General features: G+C 40.1%; 1 protein-coding gene across 15 annotated transcripts; it reads right to left on the reverse strand.

Annotated features, from left to right (window-relative positions):
• Positions 1-3,553: 3,553 nt before the first annotated feature.
• On the reverse strand, positions 3,554-12,978 carry LOC117542324 (protein FAM161A-like). Of its 15 annotated transcripts, none has more exons than XM_034209929.1 (7): positions 12,692-12,978; positions 10,067-10,138; positions 9,909-9,973; positions 8,396-8,596; positions 6,536-6,807; positions 5,589-5,753; positions 3,554-4,592 (listed from the first exon to the last, which is right to left on the reverse strand). In XM_034209929.1, exons 4-7 carry the CDS (start codon positions 8,501-8,503, stop codon positions 3,842-3,844), a joined length of 1,296 nt encoding a protein of 431 aa, XP_034065820.1. In that variant the 5' UTR covers positions 8,504-8,596; positions 9,909-9,973; positions 10,067-10,138; positions 12,692-12,978; the 3' UTR covers positions 3,554-3,841. The 15 variants fall into 15 exon arrangements, with proteins under 15 accessions (XP_034065820.1, XP_034065818.1, XP_034065819.1 ...); XM_034209927.1 differs by having other exon boundaries at positions 8,396-8,599; XM_034209928.1 differs by having other exon boundaries at positions 10,067-10,845.
• Positions 12,979-19,640: the final 6,662 nt, after the last annotated feature.

A 19,640-nucleotide genomic window follows, 5' to 3' on the forward strand; every position in this document is an offset into this window, starting at 1 on the left:
ACGTGTAGATACTTACATGTGGAGACAATCAACAGGAGCACGATCTGCATTGCCATCCCCACGTCGTTCTGAAAATAACACACGCAATACTTGTTATCCAGCAGCTCACTGCGGTCAAGCCAGCCTCCACTTCAGAAAACACAGTCAAGCCAGCATCCGCGTTGTTTTGCGGTGCGCGAATATCCTATGCATTACGGTAGCGGCCTGGAAAAACTGCCTTCAAAATACAAGGGCTTACTCGGTCAATAACAATTATACCAAACATATTAAAATATGTACAATATAATATCTGCCTAATGTGGTCAATAATAATGTAAGACAAACTACGTATAACGACCACATTATAACTGAGTGAATGTAAAACTTAGAGAGTTTCAAAATAAATACTTTGAAGTCTCATATATGAGCTATCATCACTCTGTTTTTAGATAAGAATAAAACAAAAACCCTCCAGTATCAAATACTTATTTCACTTCAGGGTGATAGCAGCACACCCCATCTAGTCACTCAGATAAAAATCATGACAATCTGATGTAGAGTTTCAAAATAAAAGATCTTTGAAGTCTCATATATGAGCTATCATCCCTCTGTTTTTAGATGAGAATAAAACAAAAACTGTCCATTGTCAAATACTAATATCACTTCAGGGTGATAGCAGGACACCCCATCTAGTCACTCAGAGAAAATCATGACAATCTGATGTACAGTTTCAAAATAAAAGACCTTTGAAGTCTCATATATGAGCTATCACCCGGAAAAGAAGTTAGAAAAAATATAGTGTAAAATAGAAGACAAATAAAGGTTAAAGCAAAAATATCCATATTCACTGTAAAATAAGAGTATCTACATCTAAATGCACACTATAGAACAGACAAGAATACATTTAAAATTCTCAAAAGTATGCACACGATGTAAGTACAATGTAGCAGACGGATCAAACAATGTATGGTGCTGGGAGTTATCTGCCGGCCAGGGATGACGAGTTGTAGTCTATGCTTTCAGCTCATGGAAGATAGTGCATTGTAGGAACTGGAGGGACTCCACACCCATAGTTTTTAAAAAAAATTAAAAGATTGAAAAGTGTTTTGTCATATGTACATAACTACATACTCCGCCTTATGTCCTGACATATACCATTAGATATATCTTTAGGGGCACTGATATGATATGTTAACTTCCTATTCTTAAATACACTTGCAACAAATATATGTGTATTTGATACACTACACTTACAGTACAAGAACATTTACAATATTTTTAGTATCACTGATAATAATATGAACCTGTCTACATCAAATTAATTGTTAAGCCTTCATCATTGCCTATTTTGCCTCAAGCGCCTTGGACAAGTTGTTGTGTCAGCTGTTTAAATGTTTCCTACTTAACAATTAAACAGAGGCAGAAATAAGAAAATTGGTCATGCGGCCTTCGTTAATTATGCCCCAAAGCTGTGGAACACGATACCGTTAGACATCTGGGAAGCCTGCTCGGTCTAAATATTCAAGAAAAAGCTAAAGCTTTAGATAGCTACTTGGTTTTCTTTTATTATCCTGAATTTTGAATCTATTTTTTACTCATTGTCTATTCTATGCTAATTTTATTTATATTTGTATGTCTTTTAACCCTTTCATATGTGATATCAATGTTCTTGTTAACTGTATTTTATTTGACATCCATTTTCTTAAACTCTATCTTATGAGACTGTGAAGCACTTTGGACTGCAACTCCTGTATGAAAGGTGCTATACAAATAAAGGTTATTGTTAATATTATTATTATTATTATACGAGTCTACATCAAGAAAAACATGTTCTGTCTTTTACTGATCGCAGTGGGTGTCAGCGTATTCGTCTTATATTTTATTTTTTTATATTTCTGTGTTTTTGTATTTTTCCTTTTCTGAAATACAGAAAGGCTTTTAAATTGGAGTGGGCACAGACAGTCACAAGGCCCCATACTATACTTCTGAACTTTAATAATCATATCATCTTGAACAAATAAATACACACAAATTGGTGAAACAGACAAGATGATAACATGTCATTTTTTTAGGTAAGCATTTTCTCATCTATCATACATTAATTTGGAAAGGATTCAAGTTTATGTTGTTTACAGCATCGGCGCTCTATCCTTGGTGCTTACTCTGCTTCACAAATTCTTCCCATGATTGCTGATGCTGTTCCAATTGTTACCATCTGGTAGTTTGTAATAGGCTGTTAATTGAGCTTCAAATGTACACCATTAAATATATAGATATATAAATAGATAGAAATTATCCATATTTTTACAGTAATTTGTTACAGTGCAGTTCTCAACTACTGCAGGGCTGTTCAGAATAGTTTGAAGCCTTATCCATGACGTTAGCATTATAATTAAAAGTCCACCTGTTTTTGTTTTATTCTTATCTAAATACAGAGGGATGATAGCTCATACAATAGAGATTTCTAAGGTATTTTATTTTGAAACTCTACATCAGAATGTCCTGATTTTTTCTGAGTGACTAAATGGGGTGTACTGCTATCACCCTGGAGTGAAATGAGTATTTGATACTGGAGAGTTCTTGTTTTATTCTTATCTAAAAACAGAGGGATGATAGCTCATTGACTTCAAAGGTCTTTTATTTTGAAACTCCTTAAGTTTTACATTCACTCATTTATAATGTGAAGAGCCTAGTTTGTTTTAAATAATTAATGATCACATTATAAAGTACATATTTCTTAATTTAATATGTTTGTTATGTTATTTAGGTGTATTTGTTATTGACCGAGTAAGCGCGTTTATTTTGAAGGCAGTGTTTCCAGGACTCTACCGTAATGCATAGGATATTCGTGCACCGCAACATCACGTGCGGGCTGGCTTGACTAGGTTTTCCCGAGTGGAGACTGGCTTGACCGCAGTAGCAGCTCTCTGTCTGTACTGTCTGTCGGCAGAGAGATATGAAACGGCGTAATATGGCTGTTTATTCGTCTTCGGTGGCGTGATTTTCATACAGGACCATCTAAGGCGCTGGGTGGTGCCATCAGGTGTCAGGTGCTTTACGATAAATTGACCCCCCTTAAAGTTACGAGCGGTGACCGCACCGCACTCTTACCCACAAGTACCAGACTATTACAAAACCAGGACCTCTAAGCTATGTTCCCACTAATTGCATTGCATTTCAGTTATCCGAATTTTTAAAACCCAAAACTACTTAAACAAGTGCCATCAACCGTGAGGATATACCCAGATGTTTGCTAAATTGAAAAGCAAGTGAAGCCACGCAGTTCGTGTCCACTTACTGTTGTAGAAGAGTGGATGCCAATGCCGATACGAGGATGTACTGCCGACTGTACACAGCAGAGAGGAAAAGCCGCTCCGGTCCCAGTGGGGTTATGATTGTCACTGTATGTGTCTGAATCTGCCGAGTCAGCGCGTAATTATGCATAAAGGGATTTAAGGGTGGGTTTTATGATCAAGGAGGAGCATACACTTATGATAAATTCAACAGTTTACATGTTAGGATTTAGTGCGAACCAGTTCATAAAACTAACCAACAAAAGAGCCCACATGACTTATTTTATCAAGGGGAAAGTGTACATCATTTTAATGACAGATTTTTACATTGACACATTTTACAGAAGAAGAAGATGACAGTAATAATTGATCCCATCTTTAGGGAAACAGTGCAATGTGTCATTCCACTTTGTCAGCTACAACATGCAAAATAAATAATAACCTATAATCAGCCCCCCCATTATGTCTTATATTTATGAACACAGTCTATGATAGTGATACAGTCCGTCCTAACGCGCTCAGCCGTCCCTGGCTGCAGAGGTCACTACATGTTTTTGGCTTTAAGCGAGTCAATCTGACACCACTCCCTCTCCTTTCACCATCTCAATGGAAACCTCTATCTGCTTCTTCACTGGCTTTGAGGACGGCCATGTCTGAGGCTTACAGGAGTCAGGAGAGGCTTCAGAGTTTGGGTCCCTTTGACCCTCCGTGTGCAGATGTGTGCAGATGTCTGTAAACTGGTGGCTTGTGGTCTTGATGTTCGCCTTGTGTTTGCTTCCATACACCGAGCTGGGCATGGGTCTCGCCTTAAAGGCCTGTCGTTCCTCTTTCAGCCCCAGGTTCCCCAGCTCTGCAACAATCTTCGCCTCCCTCTTCGTCCTCTCCCTCTCCAGGAAATGGAAAGGCTGTGGAGAAGCATCGGCAATGCTCTGGTTTCTGTTCGTGTTCTTTCTGCTTCCTTTGCTGCGGGTGGATCGCTGGCTGGGACGACGGCTGATCACTTCGTAGAGCGGCTGATGGATGTGCGCCGGTGCTGGTGACGCCCTGAACTTTTTCTGGCACTCTTGGAGCTCCTCAAGCTCCCGTTTCAGCAAAGTGTTCTCCAGCTGGATCTCCGAGCGAGTGCGCACCTTGTGCCTCTTCCTCTCCTCCTCTCTCAGCATCATCTCGAAGGGTTTGGGCACGGTGACGTTGAAGTTGGACCTGACCCTGACCCCAGTTGGACGTGAAATTCTCCCCTTTGGTTTCAGACAGGAGGCCTTGGGCTTAAACCGAAACTGCTTCTGGGTCGTCATTTCTTCTGGGCTCAGTAGGAAGTCTCTGGGAGAAGAGGGAAGAGAGTGAAATGTGATAATGTATCTAAAATGACAGCAAAGTATCAATTAGAAGACTGAAAGGATTTACTTTCCACCCCTTTTAGTACTATCTTGTCTTATAAATAAAGCTATCAATGTTAACGGGTTAATGCTCGCAATCAATCTGGAAACCTTAACACAAAAAAAAGTGCAAAACAAATCTTCTTATTGGTCTTCTGGCCCGCTTTAAAAAACCCAAAAATGTGAGTAAACCAAAGATTTATGTGAGAAAAGTTTAGTATGGGTCCACAGCACATAGAAACTGCCGGATGCTAACTTGCATGTTGGGCAATTTGCACAATTAAGTTCAAAATGTCTTGGCCGATTTGGACAATATTCAAGTGATTTTAGGGTTATTGAGGATGGGTAATCCAGTCGATCAAGTGTCCTTATGTGATTGTGTGTGATTGTTTTTGTATTATTTAACTTTAACTTTAACTATATATTTATTTGTTGTTCCTTCCTTTTCCTTTCCCTTCACTATATCTGTAAAGCGTCTTTGAGCACCTGTAAAAGCGCTAACAGATTAAATCTATTATTATTATTATTATTATTATAAACTTCAATCAAAATCAGCCAGGAGTTGATATATGGCCACTTTCGAGTTAAAACTGCCATTCACAATCCTTAAAAGGTCCGAAATGGATACAGCATCATCAATTAACCACAAAATCAGTCCAATATTGTCAAGTTGGCCAAGCCATTTTTTAACCATATAGGCCATAGTGGTTATTACTGCTAAATAATGACATTAATGCTAATTGCCCAACATATGCAAGTTAACATTTGGCAGTTTCTAAATGCCGGGGACCCAGACTATGCATTTCTAACATAAAACTTTGGGGTACTCAACATTTCCGGGTTCACAATAGGACTCTATGAGCTGGCAACTGGACTAAATCTACGTTTTCCCCCCTAGAATCCCCAGATTTGAGGATTTGTCTGTGTATACTTCACCAACCTCTCAAAGGTTCGGTCCTGGCCAGCTGATCTGGGGTTTTGCAGCTCCAGATCCCCCGTGCTGCTCGCTCCGTAAAGCTCTGATTGGTCCGAACCGCTCGATGAGTCGTGGAAGTCCAGCTCCTCCTGGGAATTGATCCTCTGGAGTTTCCTGATAGGGCCACTGCTTGATTATCAGGAAGGAGGAGGCATTAATTCTCCTGCCACTTGACTCCAAAATAACTTCCGAAACAAAGTCTCAGACTGCCTGAAAAGTACTACTACATCAATAAAATATCAAACATGCACTAAAGTGTTGGATTGAACATTGTTAAATAGGTTTTATAGGTACATTTTTTGTTTTTGATGCCGAGTCACCATCTTGACCTTTGACCTTAAAAACACACTCATTACATAAAATGGAGGCCTAATAAACACATTATCAAATGGATGCCTGTTTAGATGTGTCTGTTCACTGACAACTGTATTGAAACTCAATATTGCCACCTTCAGGTAACAATGGGTTAAAAGGAGAAGTGTATTTACAGGGTTTACTTTATCTTCACATTATACTGTAAGTGCATTCGCTTTATGATTTTAAAGAAAGCTTCGGAGAGTATAATATATATATAATATAAATATAATCAATAATTCATGATACATTGTTCCTCGCCCCACAGTAGAATATATCAGCCATCCAATCAATTAATTTTACTTGCTGCCTGCACTCAGATCAAATGTTGCTAATGAAATTCCCACCCATATTAAATCCTCTCTGAGGCCATGACACAAAGCTGCACAGTAAGCATCATTCTTGGTAAATAGCAAGTGAAAACATACATCTGGATGTGTCTAAACTGGGCTATATTTGTTTGAAACGTTTTAATTCTGTAGTTATACATAACATCAACTCAATGGCTAAATTTCAGTGTAACGCCAAAGTGACTAAAAAAGTCAAAAAGGTCTAACCTGATAGACAGCATGTCCTCTCTGTTGGTTCTTCCTCCATCCTCTCCCTCCTCTGCAGGACTCTCCCTATGCTGGCCGATGTACATCCTCTCCAGCTCGGCCATGTTCTTCAGGTGTGCGCTCTTCAGCTCCTCCAGCCTCTTGTAGTACTCCTGGTTTGAGAAGTAGATGTGCGGCTCCCTTTGCAAACCGTAGATCTCCACAAACAGAGACCTGCGGATGCTCCGGCCCCCTCTCCCCTCCTCGCTGCACACTGAATCCTGATCAAACTCCTGAAAGGTCAGAAACAATCGATCGATCAATGTTTACATTAGTCTCAGAGGGCTTTACAGTGACAACAGCAACCTTCTGTCCTTGGACCCTCGCAGCGGACAAGTACTAACTCACACAGACACCCCACAAAAAAGTCAAAAAGAGGAAGTTGTCGACATTTTGCAGATGTTATCTCAACAATAAACAGTACTGGATTAACACTTTGCTGTTGGATTAATTAGTGTAATCATCCAATTAGAGTTGAAAATGTGTCTTTTCACTCTGGTAAACATCTAATTTGGATAAACAAATAACAGACTTACTGTTAAAGAAGACATATTCTGCTCATTTTCAGGTTCATATCAGTATGTAGTGTCTCTACTGTGACATGTCTCCATGCTCTAATGTTCAAAAAGCTCTTTTCTCATACTGCAGCACCTCTTTTCACCCTCTGTCTGAAACCAGAGCCCAGTCTGCTCTGATTGGTCAGCTGCTTTGCTCTGTTGTGATTGGCCAACCATGTTATAAATAGTGATGTCACTATGTTACAGAAGAAAACAAAGGAGTCTAATGGAGGCGTTTCAGGCAGGTGGAGTGTGTGGGAGAGAAACTCCCTCTGGAGGGAACACAGGGATTTTAGCCTTTACAGACCATTTACAATTACATGCACACAAACCTAAAATGACCCACTACAGGAGAGGGAGAACAGAAAAAAGCAGAATGGGGCATCTTTGAATATGGCTTGACTAATAATGGGAGGGGTATTAAATAATCGTAAACGGCTAAAGAAAATCTCTACCTTTAATAACTGACAACCTGTAATCAAACAGTGCATGCATTGCATTGATTTCATGCAACACGTGCGGTTACATTTCAAAGAACTCAAAAGGCAAGAGGGGTGAGGATGAGGGTTAACAAAAGGAAGCAAACGAGGGGATTTCTGTCTCGTCTTTTCTTTTCAATACATATGAATAGAATCAAGCAAACAAATCGTATTTTATTTCTGTAACTGCACGACAAAGGTCTCTAGTGCCTTGTACTAAACATTATATACTGCATCACTTTCAACCACTGCAACAAAATGTATAAATAAAATAAAAAGTATACCTTCAACTATAAAACTGTTCTGTATTGTAGCGTAACTTAAACATGCACCTATTCCATTTTACCTCCAACCCATAAGCGCTACAATAAAACTCACTGTAGAAGTTGGAAAAAAGTTCATAGGGTTAGGTAGCTTCATCATAAATAAAATCAATATGATCAGCTGAACACCTTCATCTGTTTATATATACGTTTACAGCTCACATTTACATGTATTATTACAATAAGCGTTTTTTTCATTCCACACAAGCATTGTGTTTTTATTGTATGTAGTTGACTTATTTCTACATTAACTTGCATATTTTTGACTTGCAATATTCTCTTATATTCTTGCACTATTTCTATTGTTTTATGTCCTATGTAGATTAATGTTGCATTGTTAGAGGAGCCTGGCACATACTGTATAACAATAACGTCTTTTTGAATCTTGAGCTTGCTTTACTACAAATCTTGCAAAAGTCTTGTAGAGCTTTCAATATTAACATGTCGTTTTGAAAGCCTCACCTCACCGCGACAGTCCTCATCTGTGACAAAGTAATTGTCTTTTTCCCGTTCCAACAGAGACATTTCTTCAGTGTTTTCCAGAGAGGATGATCGAAACATCGCCGCCATTCTTCCTCCTTATTCACAGAATAAAAACAGAAAGCTCGCAACCTGCCTGAAGCAGAGCAGTGTGTCCTCGGTGGCCTCGCTCTGCACACTGACCTGCTAAACAAATAGAGCAGGACGCACAAATAGATTAAAACTCAGCCACACACACACACACACACACACACACACACACACACACACACACACACACACACACACACACACACACACACACACACACACACACACACACACACACACCACACACACACACACACACACACACACACACACACACACACACACACACACCACACACACACACACACACACACACACACACACACACACACACACACACACACATCACTTCAGGGGACATTACATTGACTTACATGCATTTCCTGGAGACTTATCCTAACCTTAACCATAACCAACACATGCCTAACCCTAACCCTAACCAAGTCTTCACCCTAAAATTAATGATTCCCCTCATGGGGACCTCCATTTTGTCCCCATAAGGGCGGCGAGTCCCCACACGTGACTGTGTGAACAGATTTAGGTCCCCACAAGTATAGTAATGCTAGGCCACACACACACACAGACTGAAGCTTTATCCTCTTATCGTCAGGAGGAGTCGTGATTTTACAGTCGGGGGGGGGAGATGGTCCATATGGTGCGGTGGATTTTCACTTGAAGACGTGATTTAAAGTCAGATATTTGTCTGAGGAGAGGAACCCAATCTGATTTACAGATTAACTTTCCTAAATACTGAGGCCTGATACACGGCATGCTGCACCTGCTGCTGTCTGCAAGAAGGTCAGCAGGAGTGAGGGTAAAGTAATGAAAAGACAACTAAAGCTGGAAGAAGCTGAACGGCATCAAAGCAACCCAACGAGGAATTAATCAACAAAAAAAGGCTTGTAAAAAAGATGAATGACAGAGAAAATGCCTCTCAGTTAAGGTTCTAACAACATTTTTAACTGTGCAAATATGAATATAGTCTTCCATATAATAAATATATATGTTATATATCACTTTAGGGGTTGAACAATAACCTTATTTCATATCATGTGGCAGCTGGTGGCTAAATAATAAGAGCAGCATGTAAACAATCTGAATGTCCCCCATAAAAGTGTATAATGTATATACTAATGCATCCATTATTGCATTCTTTTTATTAGTAGTTTCCAGGTAAGCCTGTAAATGCAGCTCAAACCCTGAATGGCCACTTCTAAAGGGGCAGATTTGTGTTTGTTTATGGCAGTTGCAGGGAGGGAGAGCCTTTACAGTAATCACAATGATCTCTGCTCACCTCTATCATGCAGCATATCATCGTTTGTATTGATCAGTGTCACATTATGTTTCAATCAGCTGACCCATTTATCCAAAGTGACTTCAATCAGTGTCCATTTGCACTGCTTACCTTTCCCCAAGTGGCTTCATTGGAAAGCTTCCAGCAGGGAATATTTCGGGGATTGATAGATGAGGCTGCAGAGCGAGGAAACACATCGCAGCCGTCTGTGTGTTAATTGGTTTACTTAAGTTTCTCATGAACATTAGGACAAGTCTTCATGTCCTCACCGTCTGCTACAGCACCTCTCCCCATCTGTCTCCTGTCTGCCTCCATTTCATCTCCCTTCATCTCACTAAGACCTGCAAGAATAGGAAGAACAAGAACAAGAAGAGTTAAGTTCCTTAAGTGAGGAACCATTGCTTTTGCGGAAAATCCATGGAAATGCTAGTATGGTATATCATTTATGATCACTATAAAGTCAATTTATAATGCTAAAGAAATGTTACAACCTTAAAGATAATACAGTAGAAGGAAGGAAAAGATGGAAACTCACATAAGCAGTATTTTTAAATATATGCATCGATTTCTGTCTCCTGCAATACAGATATGATAATGCTCAAGGCCTTTCTTCACTATTGGTAACACATTGATTGGTACAAACGTTTTTTTGTCCTTATGTATCTTATGCAAGTTAGATTTTTACTGGCTTTTACCCTGAGAATTGTGCCAAAACTTAAAAGGTCAACTTTAATGTTATGAGAGTCCCTTAATAGTTTGATTTCCTTCAATATCAGCAATTTTAGATTTGCTATTTTTGGAACTTAGCGGCACAAAAGAACCATATAATTGTACACACACAAAGATAATCTCTTTAGATAAGTGTATACGGACCACCCACTTAAAAGCAGTCACATTGGATCAACTCTTCCTTTCGTAGATCAATCCTATGTGTTCATGATCTACATGGCATCAATGTCATAAATTCAAAAATATGTCTTTAATTTCACGTAACACCACATCTGTCCACAAGGTGGCACTGCTGCACTTTTCTCTTCCGTTTCCAGACCTGTAAGGCAACAAGAGGTTAGTTTAGTCCACTTTGTTTATTTGAAGTAAATCACATGACACTTCCTTTATTTTCAAATTCAACATCACTACAGTATGTGCTTAAATGTGGGATGTTATGATCATTTTGAGAATCGGTCATGAAGTATTATTCCATGTGTAAATTGAGATATTTTAAAGAATGTGTTAGTGGTTTTACAGCAGGGTTTTGCCCCTCTTGTGTTGCAGTTTCTGGCATCATGTGTTTCTCTTTAGACTCTTGTTTTAGACTTCCTGTAGTTCTCAGAACACCTCGCTCTCGTCGACTTTACCGCCACATCCTCCCAGGTACAGACTCCCCTTTGTGTGTGTGTGTGTGTGTGTGTGTGTGTGTGTGTGTGTGTGTGTGTGTGTGTGTGTGTGTGTGTGTGTGTGTGTTCTCTAACACTACCTGTTGAGGGTCACTGGTAGAAAAGGGACATCTCTAGGTCACATTATCAGATTTTCACCTATTGATTATTGTGGCCCAAGGACCAACATTAGAACAAAAAAAATAATATTTAAGGTTTTCCCATTGATATAAGATCATTTTTAATCCTCAATATCTTAGTTTCTTCTTTGCTAAGGTTAAATTGTTCTTCTGTCCAACATAATTAAGTAAAAGTTCTTATTGTTGTTTCTTCTTTGTTTAATGGAAAAAGTAACGGCATGTAATCAGGTTGCATTTTGTGATACTCAGATTAGGTTACTAGGTTTTTACATATTAATAATAACACTTTAAAGAAACCCGCCCAACCCTGATCAGGATGCATATCCCAGCATGCACCTCTGAAAGGTGACAAGTCTATGGGAGGGTTAATGTATACAAACTGCATGACTCACACACACAGTCAGTAACGCAACTCAGACTCTGTGGAAAGGTGCAGAAAACTCACCGCCGTGCATCAATCAATTAGTTTGGTTGCTTGATAAATAAATAAACTGTAAGAAGACTGCCATTTAGTGTGTGTGTGTGTGTGTGTGTGTGTGTGTGTGTGTGTGTGTGTGTGTGTGTGTGTGTGTGTGTGTGTGTCCAGTCTCCCAGCAGCCCCTCAGTGTGCTGGCACTGGATGAATGGTGGCAGTGTTCCTCAGAGTGGGGCAGAGTAAACATCATCACAGCTCTGCCTCACTGTGGGTTCAGACTGAAGCATCAGTGATTTCATCCTGAATCACTCTGGATCTGATGCATGCAGAGTGATATTACAATATTCCTGTCTCTCATTATGATGTTGATATATGATATAACCCATTGACATAGCAGCACACAACTATTTGATTTTAGCTACAACTATTATTTTCTCCATGGCAAATAATTAGAACTGTTGGGAGGACATCCAACATATCATTTAATTATATTATTATATATTATTATTGTATTACATTTGCAGCTTTTCCTGTACTGTATGCAGAGCTTTTAGTAAACTCTGCGCATGTTTCTTCAAGTTGTTGAACACAAAGATGTGTTTTGGCACATTTGTGTTTTTTAAACGGAAGCCCGGTTCTCCTAATGTAAGTGTTTTGGGCATATTGCACCTGTCGGCCACCGTAGATGTAGGCCTTTAAACAGAAATGTTATTTAACTGCAGAGCTTGTTCTTGTTATGAACAGATGATCAAACTTCTCACATACAATGCTCTCATTATTCTCTAAAGGTCATTTAGTGCAAAGTGAAAGGAAACCTGTCACTGAGTCTTTCAACGTCATAGCCGTTCCAGAGAACCACAACGTCTCCGTGAAGCAGAGTAAGGGGGAAATCCGCTTCAACGCACCTCACATACACAAGTTGCATATGATTAGACAGAAACATAAGTAGGTGGACTCACTCACCGTGAAGTGCCTGCTTTTAAGAAACCCATGTGGGCCCCACACAGACACGATTAACCCTCGACAGGAAGACCCAGACGTGGAGAGGCTCTCGTCTGCTAGCCTCCCTCCTCCTCACAGCACCACTTCACAACCTGTTTGTTTTCCAGAGGGATACTCCACCCTCTCGTCAACAAGCCCTGCTCATTACGGTTCCTCAAACCACCTCTGTTACTGCTGTGAATGAGAGGCTGATGGCAACTTAAATATAAGACTCAGACAAACATGGCCACCGCCCTAAAGACAAATGTCATGGGATGCTCTGACAGGTTCAATGTTGTGTTTTTACCTGGGCGTACAAGGAATAGATTGTTCAGTGCAGCATTTGCACTTTCGTCATGATTTCCATTTACCTGGGGGTGTGTCTGTGTGTTACTGCAGGACGTCAGAAGTGTTTTGCCCCAAGATCTAATGGAGACACTGTGTGCATTTTCTCAGATATGAATCCTAACCATCATGCACAAACTGGATTAAGAGTCAAATATCTCATGGTGCTCCCGATCTTTTTTTGTATACAGTTCCAACTTCTAAAACGTCAAGATTTCCTGCATTTTCTTGTAAATACTCAGATTTTTAAAAATATGTATGTCACAAACAAGTATTGTTTACTCCTAATACTTTTAGTATAATCTCCTGATCATACATAAATGCATTTACTAAAGTACTAACAGCACTTTTACTTGTAATGGAGTATTTTTACAGTGACGTAAAGGATTGGAATACTTCTTCAACCTGTTTTACTGAAGACAGACTGATTTTGGCACTAAACCATTCAGTGCTTTACACATCAGCATTTTAAAGTACATTCTAAGACAGGCAGGCAGTAAAGACCTCTGATAATATAATTGCAGTCTCGTCAGGAACAGAAACGCAGACTGGGAACATTTCTTTGGGTGTTTGAAGGTAACTGATTATATAGTGTTGATCTTATCTGTGAAGGGTAGGCATTCCTGACCTTTTTTTTTTTTTTTGGGAGGAAGTGTTTGTAATTTCTGGTTTATCTCTGCTTCAATTACTCTTTTCCACTTTTCCCAGCATGCCTTTTTTCAAGCCCTCAGAGGACGAATATAGCCCAGCTGGAATTTGGGTTTCCACATGAGAGAGAGATAATGATCACGAAAGCAGATGAGAGGGCAGCTTTGAGGACAGTCTTCATCTTAGGATTCACCCCTGAAGTCTGTAGGGACTTGACCGAAGGGTCGCCGGTTCACGTCCCGATTGGACCAGTTCACCTCCAAGGCCACTGCCGAGGTGCCCTTGAGCAAGGCACCTAACCTCGAAACTGCTCCCTTGGCGCCGGGTACCTGGCAGCCTCTCTGCTCTGCCATCTCTCCTATCTGCATGTATATCCTCCCCTGTGTGTGTAATGTGTGTAATGTGTGTAAACCAACAGAGTGGGGGAAAACATCTCCGGGGATTAATAAAGTGTTTCTTCCTCTTCTTCTTCTTCATCTAATTCTTCTTCTTCTTCTTCATCTTCTTCTTCTTCTTCTTCTTCTTCTTCTTCTTCTTCTTCTTCTTCTTCTTCTTCTTCTTCTTCTTTCTTCTTCTTCTTCCTTCTTCTTCTTTCTTCTTCCTTCTTCTTCTTCTTCTTCTTCTTCTTCTTCTTCTTCTTCTTCTTCTTCTTCTTCTTCTTCTTCTTCTTCTTCTTCTTCTTCTTCTTCTTCTTCTTCTTCTTCTTCTTCTTCTTCTTCTTCTTCTAATATCACCATTTTCCTCATAAGGCTTCACTGTCTTTACAGCAAATGACTCTCTACCCCCAGACTCAATAAAAACTCCTTTAATGGACCAAAGAGCAACAGAGGAGGGAACTCTCTCCAGGTGATGGATGGTGTGTGCGACGAAAAGACCAAATTATTATGGTATAAAAGTTCAGCATGACAATATTATGATGGATTGTAAACACATTAATATGAGGAACATGGTCTGGGAGGACTTCAGCTTTTTGGTGCCGCCAAAAAGCTGAACCATACAACCCCTCACACAACAAGTAATTTATGTAAAGTCTAAGAAAATTAGTCATAAAAGTTCAACAAGTAAGCAGAACAGAAGCAAAGTCACAACTCAGTGCTTGGTATAAACACGAGGGAGCATTGTGATACTTATTTTGGATCCAAAACACCAATTAAGCAAACACACACAGACAGATGCAATTGTTTACAGCTATGGAGTCTTTCAGGAATCCTTAAAGAGGACACATTATGCTCCTTTCATGCGGTTAACACAAATTAATAAATCATAGGAGTGTCACACAGATGCCTATTTTTATTTATTTATTTAATTGTGAATTTTGAATGTCCATGTTTGTACTAGTGTTTTCCTTCTTAAAATGTTTTTCAAATATTTTTGAGATTTGGTTGAGCAGGGTATACTTTACTTTTACTAGTCCTTTTATTAGAGATGTGTCTGTTGTTTGTGTTTGTTTTTAGTGTCAGGATGGAACCCTTGTCTTTTTCTCTGCAAACAGAATCTACCTACGGGTACAAACCTGAACCTGAACCTGAACCTTTGCAGGTTCATATCAGTATGTAGTGTCTCCACTCTGACATGTCTCCATGCTTTCAGGTTCAAAAAGCCCTTTATTTCTCTCATACTGCCTGTGCTGCAGCACCTCTTTTCACCCTCTGTCTGAAACCAGAGCCCAGTGTGCTCTGATTGGTTAGCTGGCCGGCTCTGTTGTGATTGGTCAACGGCTTAGAGATGTCCCGCCCCTTAGCCTGTCACGTACAATGTGTTGGAGCACTAGCCAATAGAATCGCAAGTGTTACGAAGTGATGTCACTTTGTTCCTGAAGTAAACAATGGAGGCATTTCAGGCAGGGGTTATTCCCTTTCGCAAGACATACATCTCTAAGCGGTTGACCAATCACAACAGAGCCAGCCAGCTAACCAATCAGAACAGACAGGGCTCTGGTTTCAGACAGAGGGTGAAAAGAGGAGCTGCAGCACAGGCAGTATGAGAAAAATAAAGGGAAACAAAATACATGTATAGCCGAGAAAGGGAGCATAATAGGGCCTCTTTAAGACCATAAGGCTTTCAATATAAAACCGTAGAATGGAAGAAAACACAGATTATTAAGAACACGTTTCTTCTTCTTGGTGAATTTGTCTTGTCTGTGTGTGATGTTCTCTGTTACTGTGAATGTGAAGTTATACAGTGCAGCTCCTCTTTGTGATGTTCCTCAACAGACACACCCATAGACATGGTGATAAAACGAGAGAGAGAGAGAGAGAGAGAGAGAGAGAGAGAGAATTTGTATAACGGATGCACAGGAAGGGGAAAATTAGGGGTGGTAGGTGTGTGTGTGTGTGTGGTGTGTGGTGTGTGTTGTGTGTGTGGGTGTGTAGGTGTGAGTGTGGTGTGTGTGTGTGTGTGTGTGTGGGTGGGTGGTGTGTTGGGTGTGTGTGGGTAGGTGGGTATGGTGTGGTGTGTGTGTGTGTGTGTGTGTGTGTGTGTGTGTGTGTGTGTGTGTGTGTGTCTCTTGACAAAACGACCTTGATGTTGTTTCCAGCTCCTCTCATCTCTGCCTCTAATCTCTAAATAAAACACAATCTGACCGTTGTGTTCATGCTGTGATTCGACCGCCGAGAGCCACAGAGTCTGCACCGACGCACAACTAGAATATTACTCTGTCCCACACAGAATTGTACGGTGTCTGGCTTGCTTTTTTATGGCCACCAGGAATTATAGCGTTGTTAGATGTTTGAGACAAGATGAGAAATCAAACTTTTTTCTATCTGCTTTAAAATGATGATTCAAATCTCAGTTATACAGTCTTTTTTGTACTTTTACATGGTTGATTATTATACTTTTTATTTGTTAGTGGTTGAATACCTAAATAACATAATTTTAAAAGCATTTATTATTTATCAATTATTAAATTTCTCTATAATTAAGCAGTAGGTGCTTCAAAGTGTTGTAAGAGTGTTAATCTGATTCTGAATGTATCCAGGAAGAGGCTCTGTGGTGTGTTTTACTGTCAGTATACTACACAGACGGAAAAGACTAAAAGGAAGTGAGCATCGACACGCTGCTTCAAAGCAACAAGCTGTCAGACTGAAACCTAACATGCGTTTCTGAGTAAAGACAAAGTAAAAAGTGAGTCGGTTTTGAAACGACCCAACATGAATCAGAGAAACCACACATTTGCTTTCTTTTCCTGAGAAACAGAGAAAATAATAATTGTCCTTTCTTTGAACACAGACAGTTAGGGACTGCATGGAAATAGGTTGAGCCTAACACAGATGTTATATCACCTGTATGTCAAGCATTAGCTAAAAAACAGTGCAGGTTTCTTGCTTAACTTGTAGAGGAGAAAAAAATACAGCGTTGCTTATATTTCAGTGGACTAGAAGTAGCATAACGGAATCAAATCAAATCAAATCAGGTTTTATTTATATAGCACATTTTACAAACGATTTTTGGTCCAGCCAAAGTGTTGTACATGTAGGGTTGGGTTGTAACGGAATACATGTAACGGCGTTACATAATCAGAATACAAAAATCAAGTAGGCCTAACTGTATTCAGCTCGCGTTACATTTGAAAAAACGAGTAATCTGATTACAGTTACTTTCGTAAACCTGAAGTGAATATATTTTGGATTACTTATTGGAATTATTGGTGGAAAGATTTCCTCACAACATTTCATATTCATTACTAAAGGTACAGCCGAATCATCACAGCTCACAAAACCTATTACCGCCGCAGATGGACCAAAAAGGGAGCGTTTGAAAAAAAGGAGGCGGGTCCGCTCAGTGAAACGATAACAACGAAACATGGAGGAACAAAAGTCTGCGTTTAAATCGTGTGTGTGTGTGTGTGTGTGTGTGTGTGTGTGTGTGTGTGTGTGTGTGTGTGTGTGTGTATAGATGTGTGTGGTTAAAACTAGGGCTGTCAAACGATTACAATTTTTAATCAGATTAATCACAGCTTTAAAATTAATTAATCATGATTAATCACCATTCGAACTATGTCCAAAATATGCCATTTATTTATGTATATTTTTGTGGGAATGGAAAGATAAATGAAAGAAGGCGGATATATCCATTTAACATACAGTATCTATGTTTATTAAAACATTGTTCTGCGTGTCAAAATGAAAGACAACCCACACACCTATCAATCATCAAACCGTGGGGTCTTAATTCATTACGTGTTGATTTCTATCAACGGGGGAGTACTTCAGGAAAGTCGACGGGCGGCGGCGGCGGCTAGTGGAGTACTTCGTGACCACAGAGTGTGAACGTTGTGATCAGCTGTTTTAGCTCAGTTCTCCTGTGAAGGGGGGGGGGGGAGTCTCCCTCCGGAGCCGGTTGGCGTAGTTTTGACACAATTCCGTTGTACAGACCGACGTTAACAGCAGCCCTGTCTGTGCACACGGAGACCGACTCTGTCGTCCGGTGATCTAACCGCCTTCTGGAAAAGCTTCACAAGTACGTCGGTACGCAAATGCGCTTTGTGACACAAGTGACGGTACGCATTTCAGATTACGCACATAACCTGCGTACCAGTTATGTGCACCCCTGTACTACAGCAAAAGTATTCTCCGTCGGGACTTCCTGCAACAACACCACGCCGTTATCAAAGATTTTCTATTGAGAAGACGATCACTACGTGACAAAAGTTTTCAAAACCGTGGCTGCTGAAATGAATCTTACTAACTGCTGTCTGTGCAATTTACTCCGCGCGAGTTGGCAGACTTTATTTTGCTTACTTTAACATCATTTTTCATGGTGGGGCTCAGCCATTTCTTGGTATGGGTGTAGCCTACCCCAACCATACCCTGGCGCTGCCACTGGTGGCACGTATGGGGCGGGCCATTCTGCACATGCGTTAAATGCGTTAAATATTTTAACGCAATTAATTAAAAAAATTAATTACCGCCGTTAAAGCGATAATTTTGACAGCACTAGTTAAAACACATCAGCCTGCGGTCGCTCTTTAGCCTTTCTAATGATTCTGAAGGTAAACCCAGTGAAGGCGGTGCGTGAAAGGCACTGCGCTTCTCAGAGACGGTTAACCCTCCCGCTGCCTCCTGGTGCTGCAGAGATTTCATGAAGTGAAGGAGGTTTTCCTTCTATAAAACAGCTGTGGGCAGCAGATACTGTGAGTGTCACAGACATGAATACATAGATCAAGGCAGACTGGTGCACACACTCTCCTGTTTTGCCAATCCGGTGGTTAAACAAATATAGCTCTAAACCCCTGGCCGAAATGTCCTTAAAATGAAGTCCGAGTTCGACATTTTAATTCATGTCCAGCCAACACTGGCAGGACAGAAGGCGACACGCCCGTTCTAAGCCGTGTCCCTCACTCCTCACATCACAAGCTGCATCCCCAAAAAGTTTATTATGTTGTTGCATCCTTTCAGATGTTATGTTTCAGTTGTGCTCTTGATAAGCCATTAAAACAGTAAAAACACGTTCAGTTTCCTTTTGCTTTTTGTGTCTCCTGTAGGCTACACCAAAACATTACCCATCTGTGATGGAAAAAGAAAGTCATCCAAAAGTAATCTAAAAGTAATCTGATTACGTTACTTTTTTAAGACACGTAACTGTAACTGTATTCGGATTACTTTCAGAGCCATGTATTCAGTAATCAGTAACTGATTACATTTACAAAGTAACCCTCCCAACCCTGTGTACATGAAAATAATAAATAACACATTACTACAGTCGCAAACTGAAGACAATAAAATACAACAGCAAATATAAAAATCAAACACAAAGAAGAATAAATTGCACTTAGATAACTTTGGTAAATGTTAGTTACTTTCCAACAGATAAACAAATGAGGTTAAAATGTTAACATAGGTTCAGGAGCATGGCCACGCCTAAAACTCCACCTCGAACCACGGCCACCCCTATTTATATCCGGCAAAACTTCCGGCCACTGCTCGTCTCCATCCTTTCA

The sequence above is a fragment of the Gymnodraco acuticeps genome, unplaced genomic scaffold, assembly GCF_902827175.1.
Source record: "Gymnodraco acuticeps unplaced genomic scaffold, fGymAcu1.1, whole genome shotgun sequence".
NCBI classification, from domain to species: domain Eukaryota; kingdom Metazoa; phylum Chordata; class Actinopteri; order Perciformes; family Bathydraconidae; genus Gymnodraco; species Gymnodraco acuticeps.